This window comes from Lepidothrix coronata, unplaced genomic scaffold (genome assembly GCF_001604755.1).
Source record: "Lepidothrix coronata isolate B3197 unplaced genomic scaffold, Lepidothrix_coronata-1.0 Scaffold60, whole genome shotgun sequence".
Taxonomy (NCBI): Eukaryota; Metazoa; Chordata; class Aves; order Passeriformes; family Pipridae; genus Lepidothrix; species Lepidothrix coronata.
The window spans coordinates 2,158,750-2,171,736 of record NW_016690240.1 but is presented as its reverse complement, the minus strand read 5'-3'; the positions used below and the strand labels follow the sequence as shown (position 1 = coordinate 2,171,736).

The following is a 12,987-nucleotide window of genomic DNA, read 5'->3' as shown; positions in this document are numbered from 1 at the left end:
AAAACTCAGTGAAACTATCTGTGATATTTGCTGCTCATACTTTTTTGCTCTCATTAGACATGGGGATTCCAAGTGAGGTTTCCAAAAAGAAAGTCTGTCACTAGAAGTTGTATAGGGCTCATTTAGTGTAGTAACCTATGCGCTCTCCTTTGTACTTCACACAACTGAGTTGTGCAGTGCAAAAAACATCATCTGCTTCTTCCTTCAGACTGGAACACAGAAGCTCACTGAAACCAGGGGAGCTCCAAATTCTCAATGAGTAAAGTTTCATTAGCCTTTGAAGTGAAGGGGTATTGATCTTTAAATGGAGTATTTTTTGTGGCTTGAACTCCTGATAGTTATCTTTATCAGCCACAGTCTTTAGGGCATGGATGTGCCCAAACATACAAAAACATGTGCAGGCACACTGCATACCAGTTAGCATGATACACAGAGATCTTGACTATCAGCTGCCTCTCACCATATAGATTTTACTTCTTCCCACTGCACTGTAAAAGACTTTTTACAAATAGACACTCTGTTTTATTAAAGTTAGCCTTACCTTTACAGAAGCAAATGGTGTTAACAAACATGGCAGAGAATGGGAGAGAAGTAGACCTTGTCAAATCCTGAAACTCTGGTTTACTGCCTTTTTTTTTTTCTTTTAAACTAGACTATTTTGAGTGATCCTTATTGCTTTCATTTTTCCTAAACAGTAGCTATGGGATGCTGACTAGTGCAAAGAAAGCCCTAGAATGAATCATGGCATCTCTAAAATGCCAAAAAAATTATGCTGCAGTTCTACTACCAAAATATTCCTTGTTCAATGTTATTCCCAGCATACCAGGCAAAAAAAGAAAAAAAGAGTACAGAACATTAACACAACACTATTTGGCTTTCTGGCCACAGTTTCCAGAAGGAACTGAAGAATCCTGACTTCATGCATTTTTTTTCAGGTTTTGAAATGCCTCAAGCCACCCACTGGACCACCTTGTGATATAACAAGTCTTCTCAGACAAGTAAATCACTCTAGAACTAATTATTTCTCCATCCCTGTCTGCTGATACTTCTCTTCCTTGTGAAAAAAGATCTAAGAGAAGAAGGCAACAATCAGAACAGTAAAAGATATTGTGTGTGAATGCATATCCTGAGCTGGCCAAGACTGCTGAACATATAATAGTGAAATCATAAGTACACAGAGTAAAAAAGTACTGAGGAATGTTATCTTTCAGACCTCCACCATTTCCCATTCAAATGGTGGTGCTAGGACTCTCCCAGATTCTTGATGTGAAACTCCTGAGGAGAGATGGAGATGGAGTGCATGGAGGGCTGTGCGCCAGTAAGATGCATAACAGTAAGAACATTAATTTAAATTTGCCATTAAGGTCTTGTACACAAGATGATACTAATACCTCAGCTGTTGCATTTGACATCATGTTTTTAATAAGTGAATGCCTTACCAGCACTATCAATGCATGAACTTGCAATGGAAACTTGGATTCTGGACCGATTGTACCAGACATATTGTGAAGCCAAAAGCAATGATACTGATCCAAAATCTGAGAATGTGCATACCAAAACTAAATCTGCTTACTCAATACTGCAGACTCCCTTGTTCTAATTTCTATTAACAGAAATATCCATCTTAGATTAGTATGTGCCTTCTTCATATGCAGTTTAAGTAATTTTCCTTAACATATGAGGGAAACCTAGGCTTCATTTCTGTAACATGAGGAAGATAATTTCTTACACAGGAGACAGCCTACATAAGGACCTTAGAGAGGCCTGAACTGGACAGAAACATTAGCATTCATTGCTTACTATAAAAAAAAGTACATGCAGTTACAGGGAGGACAATTGAAACATAGTAGCTATTTCACATCTGATTAACATTTTTCAGCCTGAACAACTAAAATTTAAATCTGTAAAAATACTTCATGAAAAAATTAAAACTTAAAAAATTAAGTTATAGAAAATAATATGAAGAAAAAAACCCACTTTTTTTTTCCCAACTTAATTTCTAATCACTTCCTCTCTAAAGGTATTATTTTTTAACAAACAGAGACAGAAAATTGTTATAGCAAAATGAAAGAATGATTAGGATTACAGCAAAAAATAAAAGTCTAGACTTTGCCTTCTGTTGGCTAGATACTGTCTTTTTGGGTAATACAATTCTGTTTTTGAGAATATGGCCAGCTACCTATGACTTCACGTTTAAGGTTGCACATGAATACAGCTTTAAAACCGTAAGCATACTGTGAGCATAAATTCTTGTTTTACTCTAACATAGAGAGTCCTCTGAATATTCACTGCCATCTTCTATAGTTTGTCTTTTAATAACTTTTTAATAAGAAACTTACAAAGCAACCAAAACACAGTTTCCCATCAACAATCCTACTTCTCATGGTTAACAACTTCTTGCAAAACACCAACTACGTATTGGAAAAAAGTAGAACATGCCTATAACTTGTGTACTGGCAATTTATTCTACCAAAGAGAAAGGCTGAGGATAAGGCTTTATATCCAGTTGCCAAGAAATAATTCTCAATCAAATGCAATTCCATTAAACAGTACTCTTACTTCCCTGATTTCACATACGTACAACTTCTCTGAGAAGCAAGAAAGCAAAAATTTGAGTCTCTCAAAATATTCTTCATTATTCTTCAAACTGCAGGCATCTAATGTATTAGATTGACTACGGAGAGGTAACAGAAAATGTACTGTTATTGACATTACCCAAAATAATACCAGACACTACCCACTTTGCTTAGGTTGTGACCTTTGTGCATTCAATTAATTCTTTTCCAATCATTTTATCAACCATAGTCATGACTATTAGGAATAATGCCTTAGTGTAAGACTGCATTAACTACATGATCAGAAAAAGAGTCTGCAAGGAAGAATAGAAAGTTAGTTAAATATTTCTTTACTTACATTGCTACAAAGTTGCTGTTTACTCAATGCTATACCATCCCAAGTCAAACATGTTTTGTATTTTAATCAGTACAATGCATGGTTAACAAAACCCTTCCAAAATAATGAACATTTCTGTTCTACAAAGCACTGAGTGATTTTCATCTTAAAAAAAAAAACAACCACAAAGTTTATTCAATGTGGCACTGGAATGCCTCTCTACCTTCATGTTTATCCAGTTGGTTATCAACTGATCCTTAGTCTGGATCACTTGGAAAATGCTGTGACAAATAGGATTATTAACACTTTTCTAGGACCAAAGCACAGTAAAATTCAGTAAAACATAACCATCTCTTTTAGAAATGCCATTTTCAATTATTAGAAACTGAAAAATGATTGTGGTTGATCTGTTCATTCAAACTAGGAAAAGAATTTAAATACAACCTATGTTTTATTTCCACCTTCTGGTAGTTTTTCATGATTTGGCTTCCCTGGCACAGACTGACTTCAAAGAAAAATATTGTCAAAATAATACAGTGGAATAAACTGAAATGCCAAACCAAAAAAGAGCAACAAAAAATTCACAGCAATAAATAAGTAAGTAACCAGGACAAAATACAAAACATAGGTGCTGAGAGGGAGCAGAAAACACAAGATGACAGAGAAAGAAAATTCAGATGTACGTTTTATGTCTCTAATGAATGTACATGATACAAATGAATGTTAACACTACATTAGATCATTTATACATAAGAATCGTGCTGTTTTACATTGTATTTATGCTTACCTCACCTGTTCTTATCCTGATTTTTAATTTTTTATTTTTTTTTTTTTAATTACCCCAATTTACCAGATTCCATGGTCATCTGAAGTAATCCTTCAAGAGCACTGGAAAGCAGACCTCTACTGGATACTTTTAAGTGACTTAATACAACAGGCACACATTGGTATTCCAAAAATAAGGCCTTCCCTTCATCTGTCTTCAAGTCTATGCGAAGTGAATCAAATGCCTGAGCCAGGTAATCCACTGAAAGATACCAGAATACAGGTAATAAGACTTCTATAACTATCATTTCATTAAGCAATGTGAACTGTTCGACAGTTTCTGTTGCAGACATATACTTAAAAGCTAAATGGTGAAAATATTACATTTACTTGACTGTTTTTATTCCTTAACAATTTATTCTGAGTAGAGAAAGACACTATCTACTATGTTTAAGAAAAATATATTTACAAATGTAAAGTCCTGCAAATATTTTGCTTAAGCGGAAGAAAATATAAGCTGGCATAGTTTGAGACAAGGTCAGTTTCAACATCTGGGAAACCTCTATTAAAGGAGTCAATGGCTGATTTGTCTGAGTAGGAGCAATTACTTTCACCAGAGCAACTATTCCCATTCCTTCTATAAAAAGCAGTAGTTTCAGCACATACATTTTATATTCTTATTCATTGCAGAGTCCATTAAATTCTACTAAGAATGCAGATTAAGTGAACCAATCTAATTTCTTAATTTCCTGATGTCAAATTGTCCTCAGTATCTTGGAATCTCATTGATCATCTGGAGCGCAGAAAATCAAGAAGGAAACAATTTATCCTGCCACAAAAGTTTAACTGTGGTGCCATCTGCTGGATACTGACATTTAAGGGAAAGAAGATGTATGTTCAAATGTGCTACTTTATCACTAGATCATTAGCGCCATGTGGTCAGAGTGATCAAAATTCATACACAGTGATATCTGACATATGTTTAACATCAGATCATATTTCTCATGTAAAAGGGAACCATGAGAGGCTAAACTGGTTCATTCTAATCGAGATTGTTCATCTGCTTAGGGTAAATCAGTCTCGGCAATGACTGGTTTTGGTATTGCAATTCTTCTTCCGTTGCTTTTATCGAACATTTCTAGAAATGTGAGTTGCAATTTAAGAAAAATTATCATGCTTCACCAAAATGTCTTGACTGAAATAGTTTCCTCCAACAGCTGAAATACTGTGTTAGTTCATTAATGATGTCAGGGTGGTCTTCCATCATGTTTAAATCCTGTATTTACTGTAAATACTCTCAACATAAATCCTGAACAGGTTGTTAAGCATAAAGACAAACTAATCTTCTTAACTATCTAATCCAGAAGCACGACTTCCATGAAAAAGAACACTACTCATTATCTATGCATTTAAAATCTTGGCCTCCCAATTTAGTGTCTATCAGGGTGCCAGAGATTGCAGCAATTTTGTGATATGGATCTCTGCTGTCTAAAGAACTGGCCTAATATTCACAATATATTTCACGCAAGAGGTTAAAAAAAAATCAGATGACAAAGCAGGCATCTGATTTGGACATTCTGGCATGGTTTTTCAGGAGTACCTTGATAATTAACATCTCTGTAACCTATCTGAATCTCTTTGTGTTATTAGCAGAATAAATGTGTTACTAGTAATGGCATTTTAAAATAGAAACCATTCAGAGAATAAAAGGTCGCGAAAATCAAAGGTAGCATAGAATCATGGAACAATTTAGTTGGAATCTAACCTTCCTGCCTAAAGCAGGACCATTTCTGAGGTTAGGTTAGATTGTTCAGTTGTAGCCCCACTGAACAATTACTTGCTATCAAAATGATCTGTGCTTTTAAAATGTCTTTGAAAGGGAAAAATAAGTGGTTAATATCACAAAGAGTTGGAAAAGAGTTATAAATACATTCATTCTTATGCTATCCTTGTAAAACGTATTCCTGCAGAAAATCCCAGTTATGCAGCACCACAGTACTGCTAAGTTGTTGCAGGTAAGCAGCAATTGCATCTTACATCTGCTCTTGATGGTATATAATTACTTTTCTGCCTAACTTCCATAAAAAGATCTGCAACACCTCTTGTTATCTGTTTCCCTTGAAGAGAGAAAAGACTTCATAACTGAAAGGCAGCTGTTAACAAATCAGCTGGGAAAACAGTTACTCTAGTCTTTGAGTTATATTTTCCACACTTTTTGTCACACTGTCTAGATACAATCTGATTTGTGTAATCCTGTACTGTCTACTTTGAAACCTTTATCTTCTCCCTCTCCCATAAGGCAAGGAAGACCCAGCTTCCTCTATTTCTTTGCCAACACCAAATTATATAGGTTTTAAGTAGAAAATTCTACTTTATTGTTATACATATCTGCCAGTGTAAAAGGTGGAAGGGTCCTGGGAACAAAGGAAACAGAAAAAATCTCACACTGAAAGGTAAGAGTCACTCACCCTGTGATGCCCCCCTACACAACCCTCCTGATCCTTTCTGGTTAACAAAAGGCAGAAGAAAGAGCTGAAAGTCATGTAGCTGTTTCAGATAGAATAATCCCCTAACAGGCATTGGAGGCTGTATGGACTATATAGTTTAAGAGAATATATGATCTTTTTATAATAAACACACACAAAAAAATCAAGCGTTAATATATTCAGAAACTCAACTTGATAATAAGTAGCAATTACATTGCATTCAGGATTCAGAGGGGACCTATCAACTCTGCTGCTTTTATGCTGATGGACTCCTTTTGCATAGGTTCATAGCAATCACTGAGGCCATTATTGAATTAAAACACTAAGTCAAAGAGAAACCTAATAATAGAAGTCAAAATAAAACATTCTTTTGGATTACTCATCACATCTGCACATACATGAATGAAGAACCTTCAAGCATAATTCAGATTATGTTGAAGTGTTTGAAGAAGTCATACATATATATATATATATCTATATATATATATATCTATATCTATAAACTAGAAATGGGGAAGAATTTGTTTAAATAACCAAAGTTAATCTGTAAGTTAATTTTAAAATATCCCGATAAATCAGACTGATCGAAGGTTTTTCTTCTCACAAAAGTGAACACCACTCTCTATGTCAAAAGGACAAAGAAGGAAAACAGTTTAACAGAATTATCAACGTCTCTTTTCCCCTTCTTCAGAAATGTTGACTGATCTAACAAGTCATCATATTAAAAGGAACACATAAACTCAAACATGAAATGAATAATAGCAAGATTCATACATATTTTGCTTCACAAGGTAGCCAAACTCAAGTAAAACCACTTTTCACTAATAAAGCATAACAGACTCTATAGTATCATTGAAATGCTTTTTATCCAGGCACATGACTGAAATAAATAAATTAAAATAAAAAAAAATCTTAATTTACCTTGTGTCACTGTTTTAAGCACAATTAAAGTTGACACAAATCTCAAAGGCATACAGGAACTCTTAAAAAAAGCTGCTGATTTTGATTTACTCTCTATAGACTGCTCAGAAGAACCACGTGGGTTTCCCTTGCTCACTACGCCTTTGAAAATATCTTCGCCCAGTCTCCTCATTGTGGATCTCATTGTTGCATGCTGTTTCAAACAGTGCATAGAGTTAGTGTAAACATTAAAACACACTGAAATCCTGTGTACTATACAGTGATATATATGTTCCCCATGTGATTAAATATTAAGTAGCAAACTGTTTGACCACATATTGGAATATAATCTGTATAGACAATTCTGCTTTGTGTTCCAAAAGCAGCTGAACAACACTACCACGGTGTGGTACTGTTGATTAACTATATCAGCATATAGTTAATCAAGAGACTAATTAGTGAGGGCCTTGGATATGCTGACATTATTTAAGTTGCCTCTGGTTCCAGAAAAAGTTCAGTTTCAGTCAATTCTATTTTGTAAGGTTGCCTGAAGTTACATCCTATAAAACCATTCACAGAATCAAGGTGTAAATATGAACCTGAAGAATACTGTACAGGTAATATCTATTAGACTTTTCGTCATAAAGAAATACTACCTCAGAATCAAACTTCACAATATGCTCATTTAAAATACAGTTACTTATTAGCACCAAACACAACAGCTTAGTATTCTGTTGAATTTAAACTCAGGATATTTACAAAGTTTCTACCTTTTGATTCAGCAAAAGCACTACTGACAGCACTATGTTGAGTCTTTACAGTGTGGCTACTATTTTTTCTTTATTATACTGCTACATATTTTCTTATAGCACTCTAGTCAAAGAGTGCAAGGAATGTCTTGTGTTTAGACACCAAGCAGAGAACAGAAAAAAACAGACAAACAAAATTTCTTCACTGCTTCACTTCAATCAATTTCAACAAATCTCATGCATAAAGTGCATCTGAAAGTACTGCCTTTTCTAGTGCAAGTTTGGTAACTACATATGCAAAAACGTAATTTCTGATGTGCTTAGAAATCACAACAGAGATCACTTACTTACAAACACTGTATGTAGATACACCATGCCAAATTTAAATTTAACTTGATTTTTTTTTGATTTGGCATCTATCTGTGTTAAACACTAAGCATTTATACTTTACAGCAGTTTCTTTTCTATATATGACCTGATAACTTCTGCTTTTCATATGTATTTAAAATGCAAAATCCATTAATACCTGCTGTGAATTTAGTTATTAAAAAAACATACTGCAACAAGACTACTTGTTTTACCTGTATATCAGTGTCTAGCTGTCTTATGGACCAGTAAATAAATTTAACTACAGGTATGTGCAGTTTAGAATTCACATACGGCATCCACTGGAGTTGCTCAGTAGCTATAGGCAAAAGCTGTAAAAATACACAAAAGTAGAATTACATGCAGTATATAAAACTACTCTATAAGATAACTGTAAGTGAAAACCAAACGAATAGACTTCTTAACTTTTTTTTACGTTTTCTCTTGTAATCTAACAGATTACATATGCAAATACTCTCTGGGCAGATCCAGTAGAGGTAACAGAATTATATGCATACACAGATTTTAAATTTTACAGAGGTTTACATGCAAAAGTGGAGATACATGTGAGCTCAATCTCAGGAAATCCAACCCCAGTAGCTTATAAATCTTTTATATAATGAAGAAATACAACCGAAATGGATTTTCTGAATATTTCACTGATTTCCAAATCTTGGTATCATCAAAAAGAAAACAATAAAAGTGCTGAAAGAACAGCACAGCATCACCTTTTATCAGTCACAAATTGAAACACTAATATCTAAATAGGCATAAAAATGTTTTAAATTTGACCTGTTAATCTCCTTGAAACAGAAGAATTATGTACAGTATCACACATAAAAAAAGAAGTATCAACTGAAAGAAGTGACTAGAAATAAAATGCTGAAACTCCCATCTTGAGACTGAACATCGCACTTTTTATTAAAAATTATCTGTATGCTTTACAATTGACAATGTATCTATTCTATCTCACTGCTGGAATGAACACTGACTTATTAACAGTGATTTTGTTCTAATTACATGCTGACCTGTTATACTTTAAGAATCATTTAACAATACCCCCTCCAGAAATCTGAAACATGTTAACACAAGCAATCAATCCAAACCCCTTTACCTTCATACACTTTTGCCGAGTAGAGGGTTTATCTGAGCTCTGGGTAACTGTAAGTTTATAACTGTCCTCTCTTTCTTCTTGTGTTTTTATTTTGCTAAGATGCTGGTCTGAGATCCAATCCATAAGAAAACTTAAGAGCTCATAAACTTGTGAATTCAATGGTAGCTGTAATACATCCATAACATCAGATATTTCAGCTTCCAAGTTAATGATTTTTTTAAGCCAAAATAGTAATAGACTGAAACACATTAGAGTACATTTGTTATGAAATATTATGCATAATATAAAGGATGACAATTTTATGCCTGATAAAATCTGGGAGGTAAGTTACTGTATAGGGAGCCCATGGAAAACATATTCAAGCAGATAGTGAACAGGCCATGTGTGCTCTGCTGGGCCTTGTACCTAGGGTTTGAGAAGCTGCATATTATTAATATGTAACTTACAATATCACTGGGAAAGGTGAACTGGGAGACTACTGTACATAAAAGAGTCAGAGATAACGTCACAGTTAACCTGAGTAGGTGCAGCCACAGTTTATCCTGTGCTTGGCTGCAGGATAAAATCAGGCAGCTCCCAAGTGGAACTGCTGATCATGCCTGCTGCCTGGCCTTGTCCTCGTCTAAAAAGGCAACAAGTTCTTCTCCTGTGAACATCCTTCATGAATAGAGCTGTTTTCTTGCAAGAAAATTATGTAATATCTTGAATGGCCAAAGAGGAGGAGCTTCTCTCAATGGAGAGGAGCAGCTCATCATGCCCTGGGAAAAATCCACCCAAGCTCCACCTGATGCTTCTCAAACACAGGGTTCCCAGCATCTGAAGGGACACAAGATTTACTTGCTGTCTTTATTCCTCCTCTTACTCTGTCTTATTAAAATAGCCTTTTAATTAAGCCATTTGTTGTCAGGCCTTTCTTCCACAGACCCAGAAGGAATCCTGCAGTGTTTTTCTCTCTCTCTCACACCTCCCTCCCCAGTGCAGGACAGGCGCTATTTGTTTCTGGGTGTAAAAAAAATAATTTATTTTATATTTGGACAAATGGTAGTAAAACATCTTGGAAAAAAATTCACATAAAAAATCACTCCATTTTATAATTCTGGACAAATGAACTACAGGAGAAAGGAGGTCTTTAATGTCCTTTGCATGGGGAAATTCTTATCTCAATGCACTACACCTACTTTGCTTTATTTCACACCATTTACTGCTGTTAAAATTTAACTGGGCAACTAGCATTGTTAAAAAAACAACAAAAATGTTTTGAAATTGTCATTCTGGTTGTACTACAGATACCTGAAGACAGGCTGCACAAACAGTTCTATAAAGACTTCAAAAGTTTTCTTCTATCTACCTTCAGATAACTGTTTTCCTCTTCTATCAGAACTGTAATTACTGATACTATTTGTATTACACTTGCAACCAAAGTATGTTAAAACCTATGTAAAGAGAATTTGTTGGCTATATACATACAGCACAGTTTTAAAGGCACCCAATGTATATCAGTTAAGTAGGATGGTGTGAATATCTCTTTTTCATTCCACAGTTCACTTGCTACTAAATGGAACTACATGGAGAAAGAAAGCATTTCATGAAGTGTTATATGAAGATTTTTTAAGGAAAAAAGGTGATTGTTTTGGAACTGTGTATGAACACTGCATTTATTCTCTTTCCCCCATTAAAGATTATTTCTCCAAAAAATAATATTTTGTTGAGAAGATTAAGATTCTTTATCAGATACTTCTGACTGACTACTTTTTGCCTGGTGGTATTCATAAGGACAGTGCTGTGCCGTACGGCAGCAGTAAGCAGAAGAAGTTTAAAATTTTCTCTGACACAGCAAAAGAAATCTGTTAAAGTCGAAGTAGGTTATAATTCTAATTGGCAGATGAAAGATGACACGACAGGAAGTGGAAAGCATACCATATAAATAAAAATATACACATACACTATTGACATACACAATATGAAATCCAAGACACATTTTTAGCAACAAACTTCATTCTTTGTTAACTGTGTTTTCTCCCCATACAATGTTTCTTCTCTTATTATAATTAATTTACTCGTAAAACAAAATTGGAAGCCACATTTTCTAATTTCCATCAGATACACAGAGAATGTTACACTGCCTAATGCCTTTCGAATGAAAACAGTCAAGACTTTTGCTCAGTTCTTACCTTAGCAATTTTTGATGTTACCATCACTTTTTCCTGTTTCACAGGTTTGCTTTGTTGCATCACTTGACATATATTGTCAGACTTCCGTACTACTGAAAATTCATGCTTCCTCTACAACAAAATATAACAATGAATTACATTTCACTGATTACCTATAAAAGAAGCAGGTACATGTAAGAACAAACTTTACCTGTAGGTTTTCTAAACGTGCTTGTACTTTTCGTGCTTGACCTTCCAACTTCTTGTTCAGCTCAGTTACATCACTTAACTGAAAAAATCAGAAAATATTAAAGTATCTGTAAATTCAAAACTGAATTCTTCACCTAATTATCACAATGAAATAATTTGATACTGCTGTTGAGTACCTAAATTATTTAAGTTCAATTTTTTTTTTCTCAGCATGTAAAGTGAGAGAAACAAAATCATCATACACCTCCCTCAACAAATCACAGAATCACAGATTGGCTGAGGCTCAAGAGCACTTCTGGAGGACATCTGGTCCAACTCCTCAGCTCTAGCTGGGCCACCAAGAACTGGTTGGCCAGGACTATGTCAGATAGCTTTTGAACAGCCCCAAGGTTTGAGATTCTAACACCTCTCTGGGCAATCTGATAAGACAGCAGCAGTAGCTCTCTATCGACCTGCAGCCCAACCTTCCTGAAGGGGAAGAATAAGCACTACAATATCATCCTAGGTTTACAGGTACTTCACATCTTTTCATGAAGAAGTGACATAAAAATGGAGCACATATTTCAAGAACGGTACAATTGTCTTGTTAATGGGGAAGGTGAAAGTTTTTTTCTCTGCAGAATGAGACAGTTACTAACATACTACAGAAACAGTTTGCTCGGTGAGAAAAGATGAGGGAAAGTGTAACCACCATTTAAACATAAGAAACATGCCCTATGCATACAACGTCGAACAGCATAATTATCACAGAAGCCCTCACTTTGCACAGAAATGCAAAGATTTAGCAGTGAGAGGAAATAACAAGACAGATGTGTTGCACCAGAACCATCAACGTCCTAGGAGTTAGGTCTGACCTTCTCTAATGGAAAGAATAAGGCCCTGCTGTAGATTTTTACTGTCCTTCAATCTATCAGAACAGGTATTAATTCAATGAATAAACAATGATCAAACAGTTTAGATAGCAATTTGCACGTCAGCATTTTAGGTCAGACTTGACAGTCAAGTGAAACAAATTCCTACTCTGTGTATTACTATGAAACACTATCTCAATATAAGAACTGAGAAAATACTGCCTTAATTTGCAAAAATAACTAAAAATACTGAGCAAACACGGAGTTAGAATTTTTTTTTAATAGAATCAGCACAGCCAATCAGCACAGGGTGGATTCTATTAAGTCATAAAATATTTTCTCTCCATCCACCCTCAATCTGCTTCAGAAGATATGGATTTGCCCTTCCTAACAATTAGCTGTTCCTAGTGGGTCAGAGGAATAAGTCCAATATTTTTTTATACTGTAAAAGATCAGAAAGGTTAAATTTCAAGTACTAGAAAAACATGCAGGAAGTACTTTCAG

At 34.9% G+C, this 12,987-nt stretch overlaps 1 protein-coding gene across 2 annotated transcripts in view; it reads right to left on the bottom strand.

The window, feature by feature from the left end:
* The window catches only part of CCDC138 (coiled-coil domain containing 138), a 37,471-nt gene that overhangs the window by 14,815 nt on the left and 9,669 nt on the right, over nt 1–12,987 (bottom strand). For both annotated transcript variants that reach the window (XM_017817308.1, XM_017817309.1), the window contains 6 exons: nt 11,634–11,711; nt 11,444–11,554; nt 9,273–9,437; nt 8,374–8,490; nt 7,065–7,257; nt 3,743–3,919 (listed from right to left, as the gene is read on the bottom strand). In XM_017817308.1, the coding sequence (XP_017672797.1) occupies nt 3,743–3,919; nt 7,065–7,257; nt 8,374–8,490; nt 9,273–9,437; nt 11,444–11,554; nt 11,634–11,711 (841 nt within the window). The remainder of the gene's footprint in view (nt 1–3,742; nt 3,920–7,064; nt 7,258–8,373; nt 8,491–9,272; nt 9,438–11,443; nt 11,555–11,633; nt 11,712–12,987) is intronic.